Source organism: Molossus molossus, unplaced genomic scaffold, assembly GCF_014108415.1.
Source record: "Molossus molossus isolate mMolMol1 unplaced genomic scaffold, mMolMol1.p scaffold_m16_p_10, whole genome shotgun sequence".
In the NCBI taxonomy this organism is placed as follows: Eukaryota; Metazoa; Chordata; class Mammalia; order Chiroptera; family Molossidae; genus Molossus; species Molossus molossus.
The window spans coordinates 18,101,171-18,125,536 of record NW_023425345.1 but is presented as its reverse complement, the minus strand read 5'-3'; the positions used below and the strand labels follow the sequence as shown (position 1 = coordinate 18,125,536).

At 36.7% G+C, this 24,366-nt stretch overlaps 1 protein-coding gene across 2 annotated transcripts in view; it reads left to right on the top strand.

Moving 5' to 3' along the window:
- Positions 1-19,780, top strand: part of NEDD1 (NEDD1 gamma-tubulin ring complex targeting factor) — a 48,582-nt gene extending 28,802 nt beyond the window's left edge. Inside the window, exons 6-13 of one of the 2 annotated variants that reach the window (XM_036252978.1) lie at positions 121-328; positions 3,294-3,422; positions 6,688-6,735; positions 7,629-7,831; positions 8,646-8,799; positions 10,310-10,466; positions 18,773-18,839; positions 19,284-19,780. In XM_036252978.1, coding sequence (XP_036108871.1) covers positions 121-328; positions 3,294-3,422; positions 6,688-6,735; positions 7,629-7,831; positions 8,646-8,799; positions 10,310-10,466; positions 18,773-18,839; positions 19,284-19,388 — 1,071 coding nt within the window. In that variant the 3' untranslated portion in view covers positions 19,389-19,780. The remainder of the gene's footprint in view (positions 1-120; positions 329-3,293; positions 3,423-6,687; positions 6,736-7,628; positions 7,832-8,645; positions 8,800-10,309; positions 10,467-18,772; positions 18,840-19,283) is intronic. The other variant, XM_036252977.1, reaches the window with a different exon arrangement.
- The last annotated feature ends 4,586 nt before the right edge of the window (positions 19,781-24,366 follow it).

Here is a 24,366-nt window from a genome sequence, read left to right as displayed (position 1 = left end):
CAGCAAACTTAAAATTTATAAGGAAAAATATATACATATTTTTAATAGGGAGATATAAAATATTAATAACAGTAGGGAACATTAGAAACCTGAGCTTTTAAATATTCCATTACATTTCAGTCAGGTTTAAGTAAAGACTCAAGTAAGCCATCAGCTGGGAACAAGCGAACCGCTCCGGCTTGCGCTGCCGGTGGAGGGGCTCCGAGCTCCGGAGTTGTCCGAGAGGCTTCGCTGGCCGCCGGTCCACCCCGGCCCGCCGGTCCACCCCAGCCCGCCGGTCCACCCCAGCCCGCGGCGAAGGGCGCGGCTGCTGCTGCAGACAGAGCCGGTGAGTGTTGCTTATACACAGTGTTTGGAGTGACCCCCCCCCCCCAATATGTATAATCACACTTTCCTCAAGAACCTAGAACTCAAATTCACTTGAGTATTTAGGTAAAATTATTAGTTGATATCATTGAAGAAGTGAACATTTTAACTTCAGCTATAAATTTTTTTAAATTAATGAAAAGTACTTCTGTTAGTCCAGTTGAACTTCTAGTGTAAAAAAATATTATCTTACAAAAAAGAATAATAGCAACTCAGAAATTATTCATTCTTAATACTACTAGACTGGATGACTTTCCATTGTGTCTTCAGATTAATCAGTAGAGAATGGATCTTTGATGATGTCATGATTTGATCTTGAGGTTTTTTTTTTAAAGCTATTAATGGCTCCTTTTATTTCATATTCTAGAATGGAAAGGAAGCCAAGAGGTGACATGAATATGTTTAAGTATTAAATAGTACCTGTCGTATATTAAGCAGCATACTGGTAGTTTGTTAAATGAAAATATTGCAATTTTAAATAATGTTTTTCTACTCTGATAAGCATTTCTTAAAGAGGAATTCATTTAGACATTGTGAAGTATAATATGATGGTAAGCTTCTCCGTACTTACTGTAGAATATATTTGACTGCAATAAAGATCATATTTTCTAAATTCCAGAAAACCTTCTGGTTTTTATTTTAAGAAGTCTGCTAAACTAGCAACTTGCAACAGATATTTTTAAAAGTCTACATGGTGTATACGCCACTATGTTTTCAGAATACTCTCATTAGAAGTGCATGTATCTATCCATCCATGTCTTTTTAATTTTTAGGACAAGTACTTGACTTGGATAGAAATATTTGTTGGTGTCTTCTGAGTCTGAGTTTACTATTTCCAAGTATAAGCAAAACTTTAATTTGTTAGCGTTCATAGTTTGGAATTGTTTTTTTTTTTTAAAGTAATAAGTATATTAACTATTATAAATTTTGTGTGAATAGCTATATTATCCTTACATAAAAATTACTACACATTAGGTAGAAAAATAATTAGGTCCTTATTGAAGAACTCCTGGAAGTAAATGCTATTGCTGTCTACTTAAAAGAACAAAGTGTTTTTTAAAATAACTTTGAGTAATGTTTGCCAAAATGGTTGAATTAACTATATGAAAATTGCCATAGTTTTCAAAATTTATTTTATCATTAATTTTTAAAAAATAAACAAAATTAAGATTTTTCTTATTTGCTGTTAATTTTCTGAAGCCCGTTATTCATTAGGAGGCTCATGTTTAACGATGAGAGCATTTATTAGGAAGTGAAAGGCTTAGGTCTGCAGGGTCAGCTGAGTAACAACTCTTGGCTGATTGGCAAAGTTTCTGGCAAAATGAATGTTTTCTCTGCATTTCTGGTTAGAAATTTTGTTTATTACTGTTATTTTGAAATCATTGCTAACTTACAGAAAAGTTTCAATCATAGTACAAAGAACTCCTGAGCTCCACTATCTAGCAGATTCACTGTTTTATAAATTTTGCCACATTTGCTTCCTAATTCTCTCTCTCTCTCTCTCTCTTTCTCTCTCTCTCTCTCTCTCTCTGTCTCTCTCTCTCTCTCTCTCAGACACACACACACACACGCGCGCGCGCGCACACTTTCTTTCCTCTGAAACATTGAGAGTATATTAGGTTTAAGTCTCGGGTCTGTCACTTCTAACCAGGCTGACTTTGGGCAGTTTTCTTAACCCTTCTGAGTCTTATGTTTCTCTTCCACAGATAATATTTTACTTTTAGAGTTATTGTGAAAATCAGAGAAAATGTATCAAAAGTGCCTGGCACATGGTGGGCAGTCAGTAATTATGGTGTGATTAATAATATTATCATGATCATCGTCATTACTATTATTACTATTTTAACTTCTTGTAAAATACAAAGTTTGAAAAAAAGTTCATGTTGCTTCTACTAAAGGGGCCCTGATTTAGGTATTGTAAACAACCTCTGCAGATTTGTTGCTAGTGCTTATTTTCTGTAGGAAACAGCTATTTAAGGAATGCAAACGGCTGTCTGCCTCTTTATTGTTATCAACTTGACTGTTCTCTCTGAGTTTGGTATTCTGGTTTCCTTCCTCTTAGTAAACTATTGTAAGGTTAGTAAAGTCATTTGAAGTCAAAAATACCAAGAGCAAAGTTAAACTCTGTTAGTGAAGGAAAAGATAAGACAGAAGAGGGGAAAATATCTATTCACTGCAAACTGGGGAAAGAACTAACATAACTTGAATCCTGCTATCTTTTAGGCATTTTGCTGTAGACATCTTACAGGCTTTCTTTATGATTATCATTTGTAGATTATCATGATTATCATTTGTAGATAATCATAAGACTGAGTTAATCAGTAACAAAACCAAGTAGTGTTCAGAGTACTTTAAGACAGAAGCAAAGTATATACATTTGTATTTTAGAAAAATTTCAGTCCAAAAGGCTGTGATAAGGTGGTGGTGTATGCATAAATAAATTACTTGATTTTTGGGGAACCCTTTATTCTATGAAAATGATGGTTAACTGAGCTATTGTTAAATTCTGCTTTTTACCCCCAATACTCATAGTTGTAATATTACCAATAATATGGGTAATACATTAACTATTATTTATTTAATTACAAAATCATATTTTCCTTTTTTAAATTAAATGTATTGGGGTGACATTGGTTAATAAATTCCTTCAAATGTTTAATTCTGTGATACAGCATCTGTATATTGTATTGTGTGTGTTTACCACCCCAAATCAAATTTTTTGTCACCACATATTTGACCCCCTTTTACCCTTTACTACCCTATCCCCCACTTTATCCCCCCTTTGTCTGATAACCACCATTCTGTGTCTGTGACTTTTTTTTGTTTGTTCATTTGTTGTTTTCAGTTTTATATTTTTAGAACCCAGCTTCTGATGGTAAATTTATTTAGATGTAATAACACATATTTTTGTATCTAATTCCTATAAGGTTTGCCTCGAAGTGTCAACACAGATACTTTATCTAAGGAAACAGACAGTGGAAAAAATCAGGATTTCTCCAGTTTTGATGATACTAGAACAAGTAGTTTAGGTGACATGTTCTCACCTATCAGAGATGGTAAGTCTGTTTGGATCAGATCATGTTCTCTTGCTGGTAGTCGTTACGCTTTTATTCTGGCTAAAATATGTGGTAATAGCTTCAGTGTAACTCTTATCAGGACAGTTTGCTAATTTTCTCAGTTTCTAGGGTGGTATCTTTCCTTTGCTGTGATATTTTAAATATTCTCATTCCAAAATATATGCTGGTATATTTCACATGGAAATTTGCAAAAGCTCTCAAGTTAGCATTTTAATTTCCACAGAAGTTTCTTAAAGGAAGTTTTGTCTCCATAGGTGATCTATTACTTGCATCTACTTCTAAATACATCTGTGTAAAATCTTGAACATTGATAGATAAAAGATACCTTTCTAACTTAAAAAAAAGTGTTTATGTGATTATTCATATTTAATTGGTATTTATTAAATGTTTTCATGGAGAAATATGGCTAAGTGATCCATTGCCTCATTTTTTACACTATGTTTGAAACTATCATACACACACACACACACACTTCCCATTGATACCGTTAATAACCTGGTTATTATTAACAGGGAAGGAGTAAGGAAGAGACTAGATGATATAGGCATGCCATTTATACTACTTTGCCAGGAAGCTATAATTTAACACTCTCCAAGTCTGTTCCCCACAGGCTGTTGGGAGCAAGGACTGGACAAAGGCAGTTTAGACACATGCCCAATAAGGTCTGGGTGACGTGGGAAGATGCTTACCTGTCATTTACACATGGAAGCAGATAATTGGCCAGAATAGGTGTGGCCACTGCAAAGCCTCAAAACCAAAATATTTAAACTCCTGAGCAAGGGAAGTTCCTGCTCTTGGTCCTCTTGATCTCCTGGCTGTCCTGTTGCAGGGTGCACACTCCCCTGCATTTGCCCACGTGGCTTACGGCCATGTGGCACACGGCCATGTGGCACCCACACAGTGGACAAATGGACTGAATCTGGCCTGATGCCTGATATTGCACAGGACTCAGCTCCACCATGGAACGGAAACTCTGGACATTGACCCTACTTCCATCTCGGTTGAATTCCCGGCTACCCCTCTTCCAGGACTGGACTAAGGGAACTCAGACTTTACAACCCAAGGAATATAGCTCCACACAAATAAAGCTCTTTACCACATTTTTTTTTTTTTTTTTTTTTTTATCCTCACCCGAGGACACTTTTCCATTCTTTGTTCAGATAGAGCAGGAGGGAGAGAGAGAGAGAGAAACATCGACGTGAAAGGGACACATCGAGTGGCTGCCACCCGCACGACCAACCAGGGCCGGGGACAAACTGCAACCGAGGTACATGCCCTTAGCGGGAACTGAACCCGGGTCTCTCCGGACCGCAGGCCGACGCTCTAACCGGCCAGGGCTCTTTACCACATTTCATTCTCCCCTGCAAGTCTTAGAAAATTCATTTTCTCAAGATCCCACGAGAGCCCCACACCCACTAGCGTCTGAGAACTGCATTTATCCGGTAACACAATTGCTAGTAGATGTTGCCATTGAAAAGAAAAAAGAACAAAAAGGAAAATACTTTGCTAGCTTAATGAATGAAAATATTTCTTGTTGTTCACACTATATGAACTAGGCTCATTGTTTGGCTGTGTTTTTTGGTACTAATGATCATTCTGTTAACCTTAATGGGAGAGTTTCACTGCTAATGGCAGTATTACCAACAATGTGGGAAATTTGCTAAAGGATAATTTAGTAGGCTTAAATATTCATACTTTTTGGCCTGTTAATTTCATTTCTGTAAGTTTACTTAAGCAAATATTCAGAAAAGCCCACCAAGATTTGTATGTTTACTGTTTATCTATAATAGTGAAAAACTGGAATGAATTTAAATGTCAACAATAGCAGGATGTTTAAATTGTTACTTGTGCTTGTGCTCTTATAAAAATTTAACTTCAAAGTGGTCTGTTTTCCAAATTTTCTGCAATTAGTTTCATAATCAGAAGGACTAAATGTCTATGTGATTATATAGAATTATTGAGTGTGTTTTGCCTTAACCCAGCTTGAAAAGACTTTAGTTGCCAGGTCAGACTCATTTATATTTTACCTAATGAAAGAGGGAAGGATTCCTTTCTTTCAGGACAAAGAGAGAGGTCAGACTGCACAGTTAGAGTAAAGAGAGGAAGGAGTGGGAGAAGGAGGGAAAGCGGCTCGGGCTGGAGTTGAGAAAGGTTTCTTAAGTAAGTGCCCAGTTGGGCACCTTGGCTTATGAGAACCCCTGGAGTTAACTATTGAATTGAAGAATGTAGGAAGGGGCTTTTTAGAGGGTTTTGAGTTATAAATAAAATTCTCTTTAATGGTTTTTCAGAGAAATAAATAAAGGGTAGAAATTCCTCTTTTAATTTCTACTTAAAAATAATATGATTAGTATATGAGCCATTTGCCTTTTGTTTATTAGAGTTTTATGTTGCTGAGAAGAAAACATGGATAACTAAATATAGTGCTGATTTCATTATCAAGAGATTTACAAGGATGCAACTCTACTGGTCAAAGGCTTAATATGTTGGGCTCACTTTCTTCATCTTTTAAATACTTCTGTTTTTGTTAGGGGAAAATGAATACTTCTAAAAGTGTATGTATGTTGTGCAATTACTTGCAGGTAGAGGATGGATGGATAGGATAGATGGATGATAGTCCTACTAATAAGATAATCAATTTATTGTCCCTTTGAGTTTCTGGTGAATTTGACCATTTTTCTATTAATCTGTTAAAATGGAGTTAAGCAACATTTGGTTGTTAATTGGTAAATTAATAATATTACAGTATTGAAATTTCTGCCATTGAAGTAAATAGTAATAAAACCTTGTATTTTTTATAGCATTGTATTGCAAAATATTTTACATTATTTCATTTGATTTTCAAAACAATCTTGTGAGATGGTTAGGGCATTTTCCCCCTTAAATAGATGCAGAAACTGAAGCTTAATTGTGTTAAAGGTTTGTCCAAGGTCACAAAGCTATTAAATGGTATAGGCAGAACTGAATTACAGATCTTTGGACCTCACTTCAGTGCTTTTTCTAATAAGACAGCTTCTTTGCTGTCTTATTAAAATAACTATGTCTTAGAATTATTTTTTATATTTGCTGCTATGCATGAAGCTAAAAGAATGAAAAGGATAGTTTATGTGAGTACTAGTTTTAACTTTACTCAGGTTTTTCTTTTTAAAAGTAGTAGTCTTTGAACTCTTTGGGGAATGAGTAGGAAGTCTAAATTGCTATGGCATTTTGGCATCTTTTTAAATCTGATTTTCTAATTTTCTTATAGATGTCATGGTTAACAAGGGAGGTGATGAGTCTGTAGGCAAAGGAGATGGTAAGGACTACTGAGAAGTATTTTTATTAATGAAAATTGTAAGTAATATTGTGTTATCTATTGCTGTGTAACAAATTACCCCAAACATTCTGAATTTTAAAAGAACATTCATCATCTCACAAGTGTGGGTTAAAGTATCTGAGCATGGCTTAGCTGAGTGCGTTTGGCAGTGTCAACAGGGCTGCAGTCATCCCCAGGCTTAACTGGGCAAAGACCTGCTTCCAAGTTCATTCATGTGTCTGTTGGCCAAGACATCAACCGGTTCCTTCCCCTGTGGGCTTCTCCGCAAGGAGGCTGACAACAGGCCAGCTGGCTTCCTTTAGAGCAAGAGAGGGAGAGCGGGCACTCGAGATGGAAGCCATCGTGTGTTCGTCATGTAATCTTGGAAGTTACATCCTCTTTGATATATTCTCTTTGTTAGACGCAAATTACTAGGTCCGACCCACCTTCAAAAGGAGGGGATTACACGAGGGCATGGATCTGTGCCAGAAGTCAGGGACCATTAGGAGCCTTCTTAGAGGCTACCTGCCAAGATATGTATCACAGGTGTAAACCAGATGACCAGTTTGCAGTTACCATAAAGTAATACTAAAATGTTCATTGTGTTTTGCAGTTTTCAAAGTATTTTCACATACACTATCTCTTTTAAGCCTCACCACTCAGGGAAATGGATATCATTGTTTACATTTACAGATCAGGAAGCAGTCACAGAGTTTTACAACTTGTGCCCAAGAATATACATCAAATAAGGACTAGAGCTGGCAAATGAACCTGACTTCTGAATCCACATCCCATGTCTTTCTACCACATTGGTCTGTCTGTCATGTTAAGTGCTTTCATTAAGTATCCAAGATTACATATGCGAATGTAGTGTTTTTCCTCTTCTTTTTCAGGCCTTGACTTCTTAACACAACTGAACTCAGTGTTTCCTCCAAGAAAAGGCCCAGGAGCTTCAGGAGCTTCAGTATTGCATTCTAGTCCTTTTCATGTCCTTCTGGGCTCTCCAGGAAAAGAAGAAAACGAACAGCATGATCCGACGGCTGACCCTAAGAAAACGTATCTGGGGAAACAGGAACCTAAAGATTCCCTCAAACAGGTACCTGCCTAAAAATAATACTGAACTCACTGAGTGTGTTTATCCCCAGCAAGCATGATGGGGTTGGTCACCACTGCATTTGTCCTAACTATTGACAGTGCTGTGCACTTAGTAGGTAGAAAAATGCTCTTCAATCTTAATGTCACATGTTAAAAACTAAAGGAAACTTTTGAAATCTGTCTCTGGATACGAGGAAGGCAACAGCAGGTGTTAACTTACACTTTTTTTTTTTTTTAAGTTAGACAAGAAACTTGATCTAACTGTACGAATATTTTATGCCTGAATTTTTTAGAATGTATTTCTATTGTCGGAGAAAGCACCAAGTTGGTGGTCAAGTCATTTACCTAAGTCTTAGAGCAAATTGATGGTGCTATAATACAGTGTTCAATATAGAAGTTAATTTATTATGTAAGGGTTTAAAGTGATCAGATAGCACCAGGGAGGCTGAGTCTGTTGTGCAGTGTATCTATTTTCATATTTAATTTTGGGATGATATTGAAAAGATACCATTCAAGAAGTACAAAAGTATCTTTTTTTTGTGTGCCTATGATAGGTATTTTAGATGATTCTCAACAGCCAGATGCTTATTAGTAAATGTAATTTTCTTTATCATGTTATCATTGAGATTGTTTTTTATTAGTAACCCTGATTTATTTTGCCACTAGTCCTAGCAATTTTTTTTCTCTTTCTGTATCTCTTTATGTTCTTCACCTGACTCTACCTACTGGATAAAAAGAGAAATTTGGTACAAATTATGTGGATGATATGGGTAAAACCAGAATTTATATATTAATTGTTTATTTTAAATGTGCAGTTTGCAAAGTTGATCTCCGGTGCTGAAACTGGAAATCTAAATACCTCTCCATCATCTAACCAAACAAGAAGTCCTGAGAAATTTGAGAAACCAGAAAAAGAAAATGAAACCCAGTTACTATATGAACCCACAGTCAATGGATCCTCAACTCCAAGTAAGTACATAAAACTCCCTGAAGCTTGAAAGTATTAAGTTGAAAACTCCCACTATTTAACTTGCAAGGATAAATAAATGGAGTTATCACAGACTAAAAATTTTAAATATTCAAGGAGTTGAAAATTTATGACATTTCTCTAGTGTGACTCTTTTACTAGAAGACAATGAAATGGATATGAAGGGTTAAATATAGCCACATTTATTTGGCACTCTTAGTGTGAGTTTCATTTTCAATCTAGTCTGGGTCTTGATCAACTAATATGATACAGATGGGAATATAGTGTAGAACCCTTTGAAAATGGGTCATTAACTACCTAAAATTGTCTTTTGAAAAAATTTTTTTATCCTCACCCAAGGACATTTTTGCATTTATCTTTAGATAGAATGGGAGAGAGAGAGAGAAACATCAATGTGCCACCTGCATGACCCCAACCGGGGCCAGGGACAAACTGCAACTGAGGTATGTGCCCTTAGCGGGAACCAAATCCGGGACTCTCTGGTCTGCGGGCCAATGGCCCAACTGCTGAGCCAAACCAGCCAGGGCTCAAATAGTCTTTTTTTTTTTTGCTCAGGTAGAGTGGGAGGGAGAGAGAGGAACAGAGAGAGAGAGAGAGAGACATCGATGTGAAAGGGACACATTGAGTGGCTGCCACCCGCACAACCGACCAGGGCCGGGGACAAACTGCAACCGAGGTACGCGCCCTTAGCGGGAACCGAACCCGGGTCTCTCAGGACCGCAGGCCGACGCTCTAACCGCTGAGCCAAACCGGCCAGGGCAATAGTCTTTTTTTAAGATTAAAATGAAGATTTATTTACAAAGCTCTTCCTCCCCACTGTATTTTTTTAATGTTATGTTTTTTTACTTGTCAATTACACAAGACATTCATATTATTTTATTTATATTGGTGTCTTTTTCCACCCTCATATTAAAGTCCTATTCATAGAGTTTATATCACAGACCCTAAAAACTTGATCACATTTAAAGGGATATTAGGTTCAGCTATAAGAGTTATCCGTACACAACTCTTTGTGTAGAAGACTTGTATAGATATGTATCTGTATTTTACCTTAAGGTTTCTATGGATAAACTACATTAGCTTGAACTCTAGGGCTTTGCCTACAGCACTGCTTTACTCTTATACCCCCGTTTGTTTTTAATAGTCTTATTTTATCTAGTTTGTGCTGCACCTTGTCACATTCATCTTTTATAAGAAGAAATGGGTCAGAGAGTCTTCAAGATCAATTCCTCTGTCATGTGTTACTATAGTAGTCATTTGGCAATTTTGTGTGTGTGTGTGTGTGTGTGTGTGTGTGTATTAAAAGACTGTTAGAAATAATGTTATAGAAGGTTTTTAAGATTTGTATTTCAAACAGCAAATTTTTTCTAAATGTCACAGGAACACTGTTCTTTATGGGTTTTTCAAGTTTTCTCATGTCAACTCTTATTTAGAAATGTTTGATGTCTCTTAGTTCAAGTTGACTCTTAATATTTTCTTTTTTTATTTTAGGTCCAAAATTAGCATCCTCTGTAACTGCTGGAGTTGCCAGTTCACTATCCGAAAAAATAGCTGATACTGTTGGAAATCATAGGCCAAATGCACCATTGACGTCCGTTCAAATCCGTTTTATTCAGAACATGATACAGGAAACATTGGATGATTTCAGGTAGTAATTGAGAAATTACTCGTTCTATCTGAATCATCACTGGCTTTTTTACTAGGTTGAAACTGGAACAGTAAGTAATGTTGGTGGTTACTACTTGTGCCTAGGCTGTGGTGTCCATCAAACCATAGAAAACTTAATGAGTTCTGTTGATCTTGAGGTACTGAATATCAGCCAAGGAAAGGCATATTTACCCAGGGTAATTATTAGATAACTTGGCAGGGCAGTCTAGCAGGTAGGCTGCATTGTGTATTTTTTTTTATCATCAAAATGACAGATTTTGGTAAGCTCAAATGGGATTCTGACATACAGTATTTACAGATCACCTGTTATGTACGCTATGTGGAATAATGTAGTAGAGAAAATATTTTCAAAAGGAATTCTCAATTTTTTCAAATAGAATGCATTGGAATATAATACTTAATTAAAAAAAAAATTTGCATAGATCTATTCTTGTCTTCTTATCCACTGAATTTTGAACATTGTTAGAATGTGTTCTAGAATGCTAGTTCCTTTTACCTATCATCTCAATATATTTTGAAAGCTATTTTCCATTATTATAGTCTTTTATGGTTTTTTTTTCTGACTTATAGTTACTTGGTATTCTAGCTCAGATTTGGGTTATCATGAGCAAGAATGTTGGAGAATATGTGCAGTTTTTGTTGGTACATGTTCCTATATAATGTGAAAAATGTTTTGAAAATATATTTTTAAATATTAACATACATTTTGAAAGAAAAATAATCATTTGAACATTCACAATGTGTCTAGTATATGTACCAGATACTAAGGATACAAAAATGAATGGTCTGCCCACAAAGGCATTATAGTTAAATTGGTTTATGGATAATGTGTCCTGCAATGATGTATGTTTCCTGAATGTGAGTCATTCATTTATGATTGGTAAATAAGGCAGTGATGAAAATATAATGAGCAAATTGTGTTGGTTCACGTCACAGCAGCCAACACAAAGTCCATGAACACTGCTGAAGGCAGCAAACAGCCCGTCAGGGTCCTCTCTTTCTCGTAACCTGGTTTGACTCTATGCTGCGTTAGGAAGGACTAATTTTCTGATTATTCCCTAATTTGACACCTCAGGCCTTCCCTCCATCTTCTTTCCCCTTTTATCAAGTGACAGTCACTTCTTTTTTTAAACTTTATTGTTGAATGTATTACATATGTTTCTCATTTTCCCCTCCTTGACCCCATCCTCCCCACTTCCGCCCCCCTCCCGCCTTTTCCCACACTATTGTCTGTGTCCATTGGTTATGCATATAAGTTCTTTGGTTTATTTCTTCCCACCCCCCCAACCCCTTTCCCTTTGAGGTTTGTCAGTCTAGCAATGAATTTGTACTTACACCCTTCACCTTTTTCACCCATTCCCCCAACCCCCTCCCAACTGGCAACCAACAAAATGTTCTCTGTATCTATGAGAATGTTTCTGTTCTGCCTGTTCATTTTGTTTGTAGATTCCATTGTCAGTAGATATGTATTCATTGCCATTTTGTTTGTTCATACATTTTATCTTTTTTTTCAAAAAGACCCTTCATCATTTCATATAATAACGGTTTGGTGGTGATGAACTCCTTTAACTTTTTCTTGTCTGGGAAACTTTTTATATGGCCATCGAGTCTAAATGACAGCTTTGCAGGATAGAGTAATTTTGGTTGTAGGTTCTTGCTTTTCATCACTCCGAATATTTCTTGCCACTCCCTTCTGGCCTGCAAAGTTTCTTTTGAGAAATCAGCTGACAGCCTTATGGGAACTCCCTTGTAGGTAACTGCTTTTCTCTTGCTGCTTTTAAGATTCTCTCTTTGTCTTGAACCTTTTGCATTTTGATGATGCTGTGTCTTGGTGTGGGCTTCTTGGGGTTCATCTTGTTTGGGACTCTCTGTGCTTCCTGGACTTGTATGTCTGTTTCCTTCACCAAGTTAGGAAAGTTTTCTGCCATTATTGTTTCAAACAGGTTTTCAATTTCTTGTTCTCGCTCTTCTCCTTCAGGCACCCCCAAGATGCGAATGTTGGCACGCTTGAAGTTGTCCCAGAGGCTCCTTACACTATCCTCATTTTCTTGGATTCTTTTTTCTTTTTGCTGTTCTGATTGGGCGTTTTTTGCTTCCTTATATTCCAAATCGATGGTTTGCTTCTTGGCTTTACCTACTCTACTGTTGAATCTGTGTAAATTACTCTTTATTTCAGTTAACGCCTCCTTCATTTCTGACTGCATTCATAATTTCTGACTGGTCCTTTTTTTATGCTCTTGAGGCCCTCACTAAGTTCACTGAGGTTCTCACTAAGTTCATTGAGCATCCTTATAAGTAGTATTTTGAACTCAGCTTCTGTTAGGTTGCTTAACTCCATTTTGCTTAGTGCTTTTCTTGTGGTTTTGTTTTGTTCTTTCATTTGGGACCTGTTTATTGTCTCCTCATTTTGGCTGCCTCCCTGTGTTTGTTTCTGTGTATTACTTAACGAGAGGTATGGGGCTCGCTGAGACCAGATGCTGCTTGTTTGAAAGAATTTAGGAAAACCTGAAGCAGGATCCAAGACAGGCCAATCCTTTGGTTAAGCAACTGGCAACAGCTGGGTGGGCCTGAAAGTTGGGTGGGGTGGGCCTGAAAGTTGGGTGGGGTGGGGCGGGGCCTCAGGGAGTCAGCAGGGCGGGGCTACCAGTGTGAGCCAGGTTGCTGGAGTCCCAGGTATGGAGACTGTCTGCTGCGCCAGGGAAGGGCTCACCAAAGGAACTAAGGCCTCTGACAGCACGTCTGTCCCTGGGAGAGCCCCCTCTCCAGCCCTCGCTCCAGTGCCAAACAGCTCAGTTCTTCCCTGTGTGTCTCTGGCGCCCCTCGAGCTGCCTCCCCTCCAAGCTTAGAGGGAGAGAGTTCGATAAGTCTGTGCGCGGGCCCTTTAAGGAACTGCCTGGGGCTCCAGCTGCTTCAGCTTCCCTGAGTCTCAGTTCCCGCTGGTTTTTCCAGCCAGAAGTTATGGGGGCTTCTCTTCCTGGCACTGGAACCCTGAGCGGGGCACCTGGTGTGGGACAGGGACCCCTCAGTCCTCAGGGAGGACCTTCCCAGCCAAGGTGTCCTCTTGATTTTTATCCGCCACATGTGGGTGTGGGACCAGCCCGTCTCCCACCGGCCCTCTCACCTCCGCGCCTCCTACCAGTCTGGATGTGGCTGCTGCTTTAATTCCGTAGTTGTAGGACTTCCATTCAGCTTGGTTTCAGGCGGTTTTGAATGATGGTTGTTCTGTAGTTTAGTTGTAACTTTGATGTGGTTGTGGGAGGATGCGATACCGCGTTTACCTACACTGCCATCTTGCCTGGAAGTCCGACAGTCACTTTTTAACAGTGAAGTCTTTGTTGTTCAGTTTTTAAGCTATGCTAATATTTTTATTAGGATTTAATTATTTTTATTAGTGCTGTGGTTATGAAGTTGTGTATGTTTTGAATGGTCTGCTCCATTCCTTTTTCCCTAAGTCCTGATATTTTCTTTGTTTGTTTCCTTCCCTTTTTTGTGTGGTAAGAACATGTAACATGAATGAAATCTATCCTCTTGATAGATTTTGAAGTGTAAAATACAATATTGGTAATTATAGGCACAATGTTGTAGAGCAGATTTCTTGAACTTACTCATTTTGCATAATTGAACATTTATAATCATCAAATAGTAGCTCTTTGTTTTCCCTTCTCCAGCCCCTGACAACCACAGTTCTATTCTTTGTTTTCATGAATTTGACTGTTTTAGATATTTCATATGGGATCATTGCCATATCTGTCCTGTGACTGGCTTATTTCACTTAGTCATTCAGGTTCATCCATGTTCTTGAATATTGCAAGATGTCCTCCTTTTATAAGGATGAATAATATTCTGTTATAATATATATATCACATTTTAAAAATTTGGTCCTGTATTTTCAGTACTCAGTTTTAAAGAATGTGTGGTTTTCCAGGAATGCATATAAATGGCAAAACGGTAGAGTTGTCTGGACACAGCTGACCATAATATGCGAACGAAGCAATGCTGGAGCACAAAGGGGGCAGCTCTGCTGGCACGGAGAGAAAGCTGTCTCTGCCCTGCCTGCAGCTTTCGGCCTGCGTGCACGCCCGTGCCTGGGAATGGGCGTGGGGGGCTCGGAGCTCTCCAGCCTCTGCTTGGGACTCAGTGAGGAGCCAGCAGGGCCCAGAGGGTTTCTGTAATTTACCTGCTCTGCGCAGCAGTTCTTGCACAGCTACTCCTCACAGTGGGGGACTCAGGTGTGAGGGACTCTCGGCAGTGCTCCCTCAGCTGTGGAGTGTGGTTGCCTTCTCCGCAAGGGCCTGGAGTGCCTCACGGGGGTTACTGTCAGGTCTCCCTTACTGCAAGTCTTCACCAGCTTTTGTGCATCTGTTTTTTAGGGGTCTCTTCCAGCCCTCCTGCCCTGCCCTAATTTTTTACATGGGGACAGGTTGGTGAGTGAACGCAGACATCCTTTGTGGCTGGGACTCCTGGGGATCTGAACTTGGGCCAGTCTTCACTTGGCCTTTCGAGTCGATACAAAGTGCAGCCAGTTCTCCTTACCCTGTCAGTGGCAGTGTCCTCCCGCAGTGCTCTGCTGAGGGTGAAAATGATCACTGGTTTCTCTTTTTGTAGAAGGGAACTTCATTTTCTGGATTTTAGTGCCTTTGGATTTCTTTACACTCTCAGCTCTCTGGTTGAATCATAAAAACATCATTTTACAGATTATCTGGCGTGTTCTCATATATATATTAGTGCTGGAGAGATTATCTCCTAAGTGGAAGTTTGTGGGTCTATTTCTGTTGGCTTTCAAGTTTCTTCTGGCAGGTGGATCACTGATCACTTACTTGCTGGGTCTCAGGTTTTCATGGGCTAGTTTATTTCTGGTTTGCTTGTATTCCTAACGTTTAGTCTGTGCCCTTCGAGGATATCAGTTGAATGTCTGGCGTATTCACCAGGCCTTTTTACCTTAGTGGGTTCTTAAGTTTAACCTTCATTTCCTCAGCATCACGAGGCTGTCAAAATACTTTCTTCGCTGTTTGGACGGAGTGCTACTTTTTGTTTGGTTTCCTGTCATAGAACCCAGATAGGCACTGCTTAGGAATCAGCAGGTGTCTCCAGGGGAAATTGCGGTTTCAGGTTTACTTTTCTGCAGGCTCTCCCTTTCCAGGATCGTGGACCTGCGGCCTCGGCTGCTCTGGCAGTCCCCAGCTTGACCCTCAGTGAGACAAGCTCCAAGCCTTTGCTTCGGCTCAGCCTCTTCCCCCACACCGTGCATCAGCACATTCCCCAGAGGGAGTGCAGAGGGAAATGTGGGGCTCACCTGGGGCACTTGGCTTCTCTGCAAGAGGAGAAATCCCTGCTGTCTTCGTGGTTCTCTGATTCCTTTCGTCTGTTTTTAATAGAGCCTTTGTCAAAACTGAAAGCAGAAGAGAAAAAAATTTTCATGACCTTGTAGTTACAGCAGAAAAAATAAGGTACTTAGGAATAAATCTCACCAAAAATGGTAAAGATCTTTATAGAAAAACATTAAAAAATATATATTAGAAAGCATTGACAATTAACTAAATGGAAAGACATTATGAATGTCAGTTATTCTAAATTGGTCTTAGATTGAATGCAATTCCAAACAAATCCCAACTGGGGCTTTTGGAAGATGATGAGATAGTTCCAAAATGTATGTGAAAGAAGAAAAGATCTGGGAATAACCAAGACACTCTAGAGAAGGTTGAAGGGGACTTTTTTGTCAGATGGATAAGTTTAATTATTAAGCTATAATTAAAATAGTGTGACATTAGTGCAGAGTGACAGATTGGCCAAAGGAATCAAATAGGTCAGAAAGAAACTATACATATATGGAAATGTGATACGTGACAGAGGAAACAGCAGATCTGTGCACAAAATACGGAGCAATTAATGAATTATGTTGTAACATGTGGTGGTTCATATAAAAAGTAAGTATGGACCCCAGTTCCATGTTATTAAAAATCAATTCCTTGTAGATTAAAAGTTTAAATGTAAAGGACAGAAGTTTAGCTATTGTGAGAGTATTTATGACTTCGGGATAGGGAAGTTATAGGAAGATGAACTATCTATAAAAATAGATTGGTAAAGCCCTGGCCAGTTTGGCTTAGTGCTTAGAATGTCAGGCCTTGGATTGAAGGATCAAGGGTTCAGTTGCAGTCAAGGGCATCTCCCTGAGTTGCAGGTTCAGTCCCTGGCCCGGTTGGGGTCTTACAGGCAGCCAGTCGATGTTTCTTTCTCACATCAATGCTCGCGCTCTCTCTCTCTCTCTCTCTCTCTCTCTCTCGCTCTCTCTCTCTCTCCGTCCCCCCCCCTTGCACTTTCTCTAAAACATCAATGGAAAAATAGCCTCAGGTGAGGATTAAAAAAATAGATTTGTAATTATGACTGCAGTATAAGTTTAGGAAATTTGAACTCATCACAAGACTCTATTAACAGAGTGAAAGGACAAAACGTCTGCAGCACTCATTTAACCAACAAAGGATCAGATTATGTAAAGAGCTATTACTCAATAGGAAAATCATTAAAAGATGGATCAGCATTTCACAGAAAGATGCTCAGTCCTGTAATTAATCAGAGAACTCAAAATGCAGTGTGATACCACTTCACAGCCATTGGAAAGTGTTGTATGGTCAGACAGCACCAGCTGATGTGGATGTGGAGCAAGGGAAACCCTGTTATATGGGTGATGGCATGTCTGCTGATACTACCACTTCAGAAAACAACCTGCATTGTTTTTTAAAACTGGACAAGTATACAGCTGGATCGTGCATCTCACTCAGCATACGTACTTCTGTATCATCTACAGAAATTGGCATGTGTTGGTTGGTAGATATGTAAATCATTGTAACACCAGTGTAATGATAAAAACTGGAAAACAATCCAATGTCAATTGACAGGAGAATGAATACATCAATACAAATCAGTGAATTACAGATACATAGAACATGCATCTTGAAACTGTGATATTGAATTGGATGTGGTACCCTTTTTGTAATGCTCAAAAGCAAGCAAATCCAAAATGTATTGAGTAGAGAGAGATTCTGTGTTATACCAAAAAAAAAAAATTGTTTAAAGCATTTATTTGCTTAAGAAAAATTCATCAGAGTAGTGTTTTCTTCCTTGGGCTTTTCCCAAGAGTTAAAGAGATGGGATTAGGAGCATACAGGAAGCTTCTATGATTTTGGAAATGTTTTAGCTTATAAGTTGTATGGTGGGTGACAGAGTGCTTCTTTTGTTATCATACTTCATAATTTTCATGTATTTAAAAAGATTTTTTTTTTTTTATTGATTTTTAGAGAGAGAGAGTAATGGAGAGGGATAGAGAGATAGAAACATCAATGAGAGAGAACATCAATTGGCTGCCTCCTGACTGCCCCCCACTGGGGATTTGGCCCACAACCTGGGCATGTGCCCTGACCGGGAATGGAACTGGTGACCTCTTGGTACATGGGATGATGCTCAACCACTGAGCCATACCAGCCAGGGCTCATGTATTCTTTTATAAGCATGAATGAATTGCATTTTATTGAGTGAGCTATGTAACAACCTCTTTCCATTTTACTAGAAGTAATTTTTAATAGCTAAAATATCAATAATAGTTAAAATATTACAACCTAGTAAAGGATCTGTATTTCATTATAATGTAAACCTGTGTCTTCTTAATGATAATTTCTATTTTAAGGAATGTAGTACAGTATAGTGGAGATAATATCCTGGGTTTATATCCTAGCTCCACTGTTTACTGGTCGTGTGACTTGGATAAGTTATAACTGCTCTGTAGCTCAGTTACTTTATTAGTAAAATGGAGGTAACAATTGTACCTGGTTGTGAAGATTTTAGTTCTTACATTTAAAGTACAAGAAACAGCCCGGCTGATGTGGCTCAGTGGTTGAGCATTGACCTATGCACCAAGAGTTTGCCAGTTCGATTCCCGGTAAGGGCACATGCCCAGGTTGTGGGCTCAATCCCCAGTGGGGGGCACACAGGAGGCGGCCAGTCGATGTGCTCTCTCATAGATGTTTCTCTCTCTCTCCTTCTCCCTTCCTCTCTCTCTAAACAAACAAACAAACAAATCAATAAAAATATATTAAAAAATAATAATAATAAGTATGAGAAACAATGCCTGACACATAGTAAATAAATGCTAGGTGCATTGGTATATTTATTATTGTAACAATAATTGTTAACATCTAATAATTTGAAAAATGAATAAGCTTAACCAGTTTCTTGAATGATGTAGAATTAGTAAAACTGTTACAATTCTAACAAGTATTTTATATTCTTCCCTAGAGAAGCATGTCATAGGGATATTGTGAATTTGCAAGTGGAGATGATTAAACAGTTTCATATGCAGTTGGTATGTATGACACATTTTATTTTAAATGAGTGTAGAGTTGTGAACCTGCAAAATCCATTCAAAGGTGATACCATTTTTACTTAGTTTACTATATATATAGTTGCTTGGATAAATAAACAGGGAGTTTTAGAAATTTAATTAAGTGAAATAATTTTTAACTTTTTTCTAACTTTTGATAATTAAGGCAACTTTTTTACAACTTTTTTTTCCTCTTCAATAAGTAAGCAGAAAGCTTCCCAATGTGCAAATATAGGCCTTCCAAATATGTAAATTTTACTAGTGGTCTTTCATTTATATTAACAAAGTGGTAAGAGTGGTTAAGTCCGAGGAATATCATTTGGCTAGTTAATTGAACATGAGAGAGATGATAGCTGACATTATGTAAAACTTGCCAAATAAATGTGAAATACCAATACTTTAAAAAGCATTTTTGTCTTTTTCTAGAATGAAATGCACTCTTTGTTGGAAAGATACTCTGTGAATGAAGGTTTAGTGGCTGAAATTGAAAGACTACGAGAAGAAAACAAAAGACTACGGGCCCACTTTTGAAATTACAGTCAATACCTTAATGTTTTGTAATTTGGGAAGTTATTGGCAACACAGAGCTACATGGAATCAGTGTTGTTTTCATGGTCTCTGGGAAAATTTTTCAAGTAAAAGGGTGATGGGATTTTATACCAACCACTATTTCATTTTCTCTGGCTGTCAAAAATATTTATATTTTTATACTGAAAGCTGTACAATATATCATCTACCTAATAGGAAAGTCAATAGGATCTTTATTTTTCTGAAGGCTTTAGCTAGACACTAAGTGCCCTTTTTCATAAGAAAATTGTGCAAAAAATATGGATGTTTTTAAATCACCTTTTAAACATATTTTTCATTGACAGTTGCCTTCCAAATTTTTTTGGATATTTGAAGATTAAAGAGTTTGATATGCATTATATTTTTATGGAGAAAATAATTTTAAAATGGCATTTGGTATTTCTAAGCAATTGACTAATAAAACACAAGGTTGGTTAGTAATTATTTTGTTAACTTGATGAAGTCAAGTATGACTACTATTTATTACTTGTAAATTTGATAAGACAATTTTTGGAATTTTGAATTGCACAGATTACCTTATATCTATTGCATTTATGTTACTGGATTGTACTTCTGACAAATCTCTACTCCGGGTTGGTATTTTTATTTTTTAGCTAACTTCACTTTACCTATGAAAACTTGTAAGGATTTGAAAGATTTGACCAGAGCTGCATATCTGCTGATTATCTCATGAATTAATAACTAGCAAAATTATAATATAAAGTTTTAACCAACAAGATTCAATTTAAAATCAGTGAAAATTTTATATTGGATACTAAATATTACTGTATTATTGCCATTTCTTTTCTCCCAAATGTTAAGTGTGGATTTCTTTTTGTGGTTTATATCATTATCTTTCTCTAATTCTTTGTGTGCTGTGTTTACTATTTTTATATTATTGACCTTACCATAAAATTTAGAAAGGGTAATTGTCAAAAGAATTTATAACTCTTTGACAATAGATTCATGTGTACATCTACCTGCTGTGATCTGGAGTTTTAGTCATGTAAGATTAGGCAGGTTGTTGGCTTGTTTACCTTGTAGTCTCTTGTCCCAAAGATTTAAACTATGTACCTTATATATAGTACTCCTGCCCAATTTTGACTTCTGGAATGAAAATACTGAAATAAAGAAATTGAGCTAGCTTACTAACTTTGTGCTTTTCCAAAGCAATGGAAAATTTTAAGGGTATTGTTAATAAGTATAAACATACTAATAACTACTTCAAGGAATAAAAACAGGAGTATTACTTTTTCCTAGTGTGTCTCAGAGAATACATTTGTATTGAAGCATAGAGGAGTGCTACTGTGATCTTTTTCCTGGCAGATTATGAAAGTATTATGACTTGTAACAAGTTTCCTTATATATCGTTATCAAGCAGGTTTAGAAAACATAAGTGTGTTTTGCCTACATGCTTTATTTAAATTCATTAATATTTTCCTGTTGCCTTTTTCTGTACATGCACTTGATGTATATTAAAAGAGGAGGGATAAATAAAACAATTTTAGTAACTGTGTATAGATGAAATGTTTTTGTCATAGAATTTAAATGCTAAATAAGTACAAACAATAAAATTTTTATATGTGGTACAAATGGGAAACCTGAAGTTAAATTTTTGCCTTTTGCCAGGACGGAATAATAGGGATTGGGTTTATCTGTCTGAAATTTTTAAAAGAGACAAATATATGAAACAGTTTTCAAACAATGGACATCATGTGGCATAGGACCATGATCCCTGAGAGAGAAAGCAAGTGAGACCCAAGAAACTTAATGAACCCCATGCACAAAAATAAAAAAATTACACCACAGCACATCATAATCAAATGTCTTCAAACCAATGACAAAGGAAAATTCTTAAGCAGCTAAAGTCAAAAGATAACGTCAGAGGCAGTGGAGCAACTGAAGTACCAAAAGAAAATAACCAACTTAGAATTCTATACCCAGAACAAAATACTCTTTAAAAGTTAAAATGAAATTAAAACTTTTTCAGACCTATAAATACTGAAAGAATTTCTCACAAGTACATTGGTCTGCAGGAAATGTTAAAGAATGCCTTTAGTCAGAAGGAAAATGGTACCAGATAGAAATTTGCTTTTATTCAAATGAATGAAGAGCACCAAAAATGGTACATATGTGAAAAAATGTGAGACTTTTTTTTCTTATTTTAAATGATCTCTAAAGGGTAGTTGACTATTTAAAGCAAAAGTGATAAGCTTTTGTGTTGACACATATGTAAAGCAAAATGTGTGATGACAATATTATCTGAAAGTAATCTGTGATAATAATATATAATGTGAACCCTCAAGCAATTACGCAGAGAAAAACGGTTAAAACTAATAAACCAACAAAGATGGTAAAATATAGCCATAAAAATAATCCAGAAGAAGGAAGGAAAAGAAGAAAGGGGAACAGAAATAGGACAAATAGAAAATAAACAGTAAGATGGTAGACTTCAACAGCATTATCAATAATTAAAGTATAAATTGTCAGGTGCTCTTATAAGACTGCGTCTTTTAATCCAACTATATGCTGAATCTGAGAAATTAAATATAAAGACAGTTGTAATGTAAAAATAAATAAATTTGAAGATATATTGAACTAAATGCAAATGAAATAAAAATTTGTGGGAATCAGCTAAAGCAAGTATTTACAGGGAAATTTGTATCATTAAATGTTTATATTAGAAAAGGAAGGACTCAAATCAATGACCTCAGCTTCCAACTTACTCTTGGAAAATAGCAAATGAAACACAAAATAAGCAAATGAATGGATAAAGATTAAAGAAGAAATTAATGCAATTGAAACAAATTGAGAAAATAAGTGAAATTAGAAGCTAGTTCTTTTAGATCAATGAAATCAATAAACCTTTAGCCAGACTGATGAGAAAAAAAAATGTTAGCAATATTAGCAATGAGAGAAGTAACACTGCTACAGATATGCAACAAAATGCAAACCTAAAAGGCTATTCTGGTGAACTCTTTCAAATGTTTAAAGCACAGAATATTTTAATTCTCAACAAATGCTTCTAGAAAATAAAAGGGGATAATTCCTAACTCATTCTTTGAGGCCAGAATTACCCTGACACCAAAATCAAAACTACACACCAGTATTAATCATACACATGTAAAAGTTATAAACAAAATTTTAACAGTTTGAATTTATCCATCTGTAAAAAGGATAATACATTTGACCCTAGTGAGGTTTATTTCAAGAATGCAAATTTGGGCTAACATTAGAAAATTAATGTTACCCACTATATTGACTAGCATGAAAACTGATGACCATCTCAGTAAATACAAAAAAAGCATTTGACAAAATCTAGCATTCATTTCTGATAAAAATTCTCAGCAAAGAATAAAAAACAACTCTCTCCACCTGATAAAGGGCTTCTTATGAAAAACCTGCAGCCAACATCATAGGTGAAAAACTGAATTATTTTCCCCTAAGATCAGACACAAAGTAAGGATTTCCACTAACTTCTATTAAATGTACTGGAGTTTCTGGCCAAGACAATTAAGCAAGAAAAAGAAAGAAAAGACTTCCAGATGAAGAAGTAAAAAATTCTCTTCACACATGGCATATTCAACTATAGAAAACCCTACAGCATATATAAAAAATCTAAAACTAATAAGTGAATTTAACAAGGTTACTGTATACAAGGTCAATATACAAAAATAAATTGCATTTCTATAAGCAAAAAAATTGAAATTAATACTATTTATAGTTGCATCAAAAATATGAGATACTTTGGTGTAAATTTGACAAAAGTTATGCAAGACTTGTACATTGAATTCTACAAAATATTACTGAGAAAGAAAACCTACGCCCTGGCTGGTTTGGCTCAGCGGTTGGAGCATCAGCCTGAGGACCAGAGAGTCCTGGGTTCGGTTCCCACTAGGTTCACATATCAAAAAAAAAAAAAAAAAAAAAAAGAAAGAAAGAAAACCTAAATAAATGGACAGACATGTCATGTTCTTGGATTGGAAGGCTCAATATTGTTAAATGTCAATGCTTCACACATTGATTTATATTTAATGTAATATAATCCTCAATAAAAATTTTAGAGATAATTTTTCTCTTCAGCTATGTCTATTTTACTGTTTAGTTAATCTGGTAAGTATTTAATGTCACCTATTTTATTTTTCTGCTGGAATTTCCACTTGGTTCTTTTTTATAGTTTCTAATTCTTTATTGAAGTCTTTTAATTTAATTCCTTAAACATATTGATTTTAGTTACTTTAAAGCCTGTGTCAGATAACTAGTACACGGATAGCCTATGCATTTGTTTGTTTTATATTATTTCTCGTTTTTGGTCACATTGTGCTTTCTGATCTTGAATATTTATTGAGTGATTGATGTTGCTATGAAATGCTGTTGAAATACATTGAGTCTATGAATACTGAGTCTCTGAATACTTTCTCCTAGAGACGATTTACTTCCATTATGACAGGCATCTAGGCTAGGGGAATGAGCATTCCATGTCATCTTAATTCAGGTGATTCCAAGTTAAGTTGAAGTCCCTGGTTTATTCTTATTTTTAAGGTATAACCCTTCAGAGTTTCAACCAAACCCTTGGGGTTCCATCATGGCCATCCTGCTTGGTGAGTCACGAACTCTCATTTTTATCTCTCCATCTCTAGGTGTTTACTTTGTTGACATTTAGATGTACTGTTTTGCAATTGAAACTAACAGAATGCCAAATAAGTTAGTGCTGTAGGTAACCACTATATCTTATCTAAAATATTTCTAGTAAAGTATTTTGTGTTAAATTATCAAGTTCCATATACTTATTTTAGACAGATGGAGCTCCTAAAGACTGCAGAGATACAGCCCTGGTGGGTTTGGCTCAGTGGTTAGAGTGACGGCCTGCAGACCGAAGAGTTTAGGGTTCGATTCCGGTCAAGGGCACGTACCTCAGTTGCGGTTCAATCTCTGGCCCTGG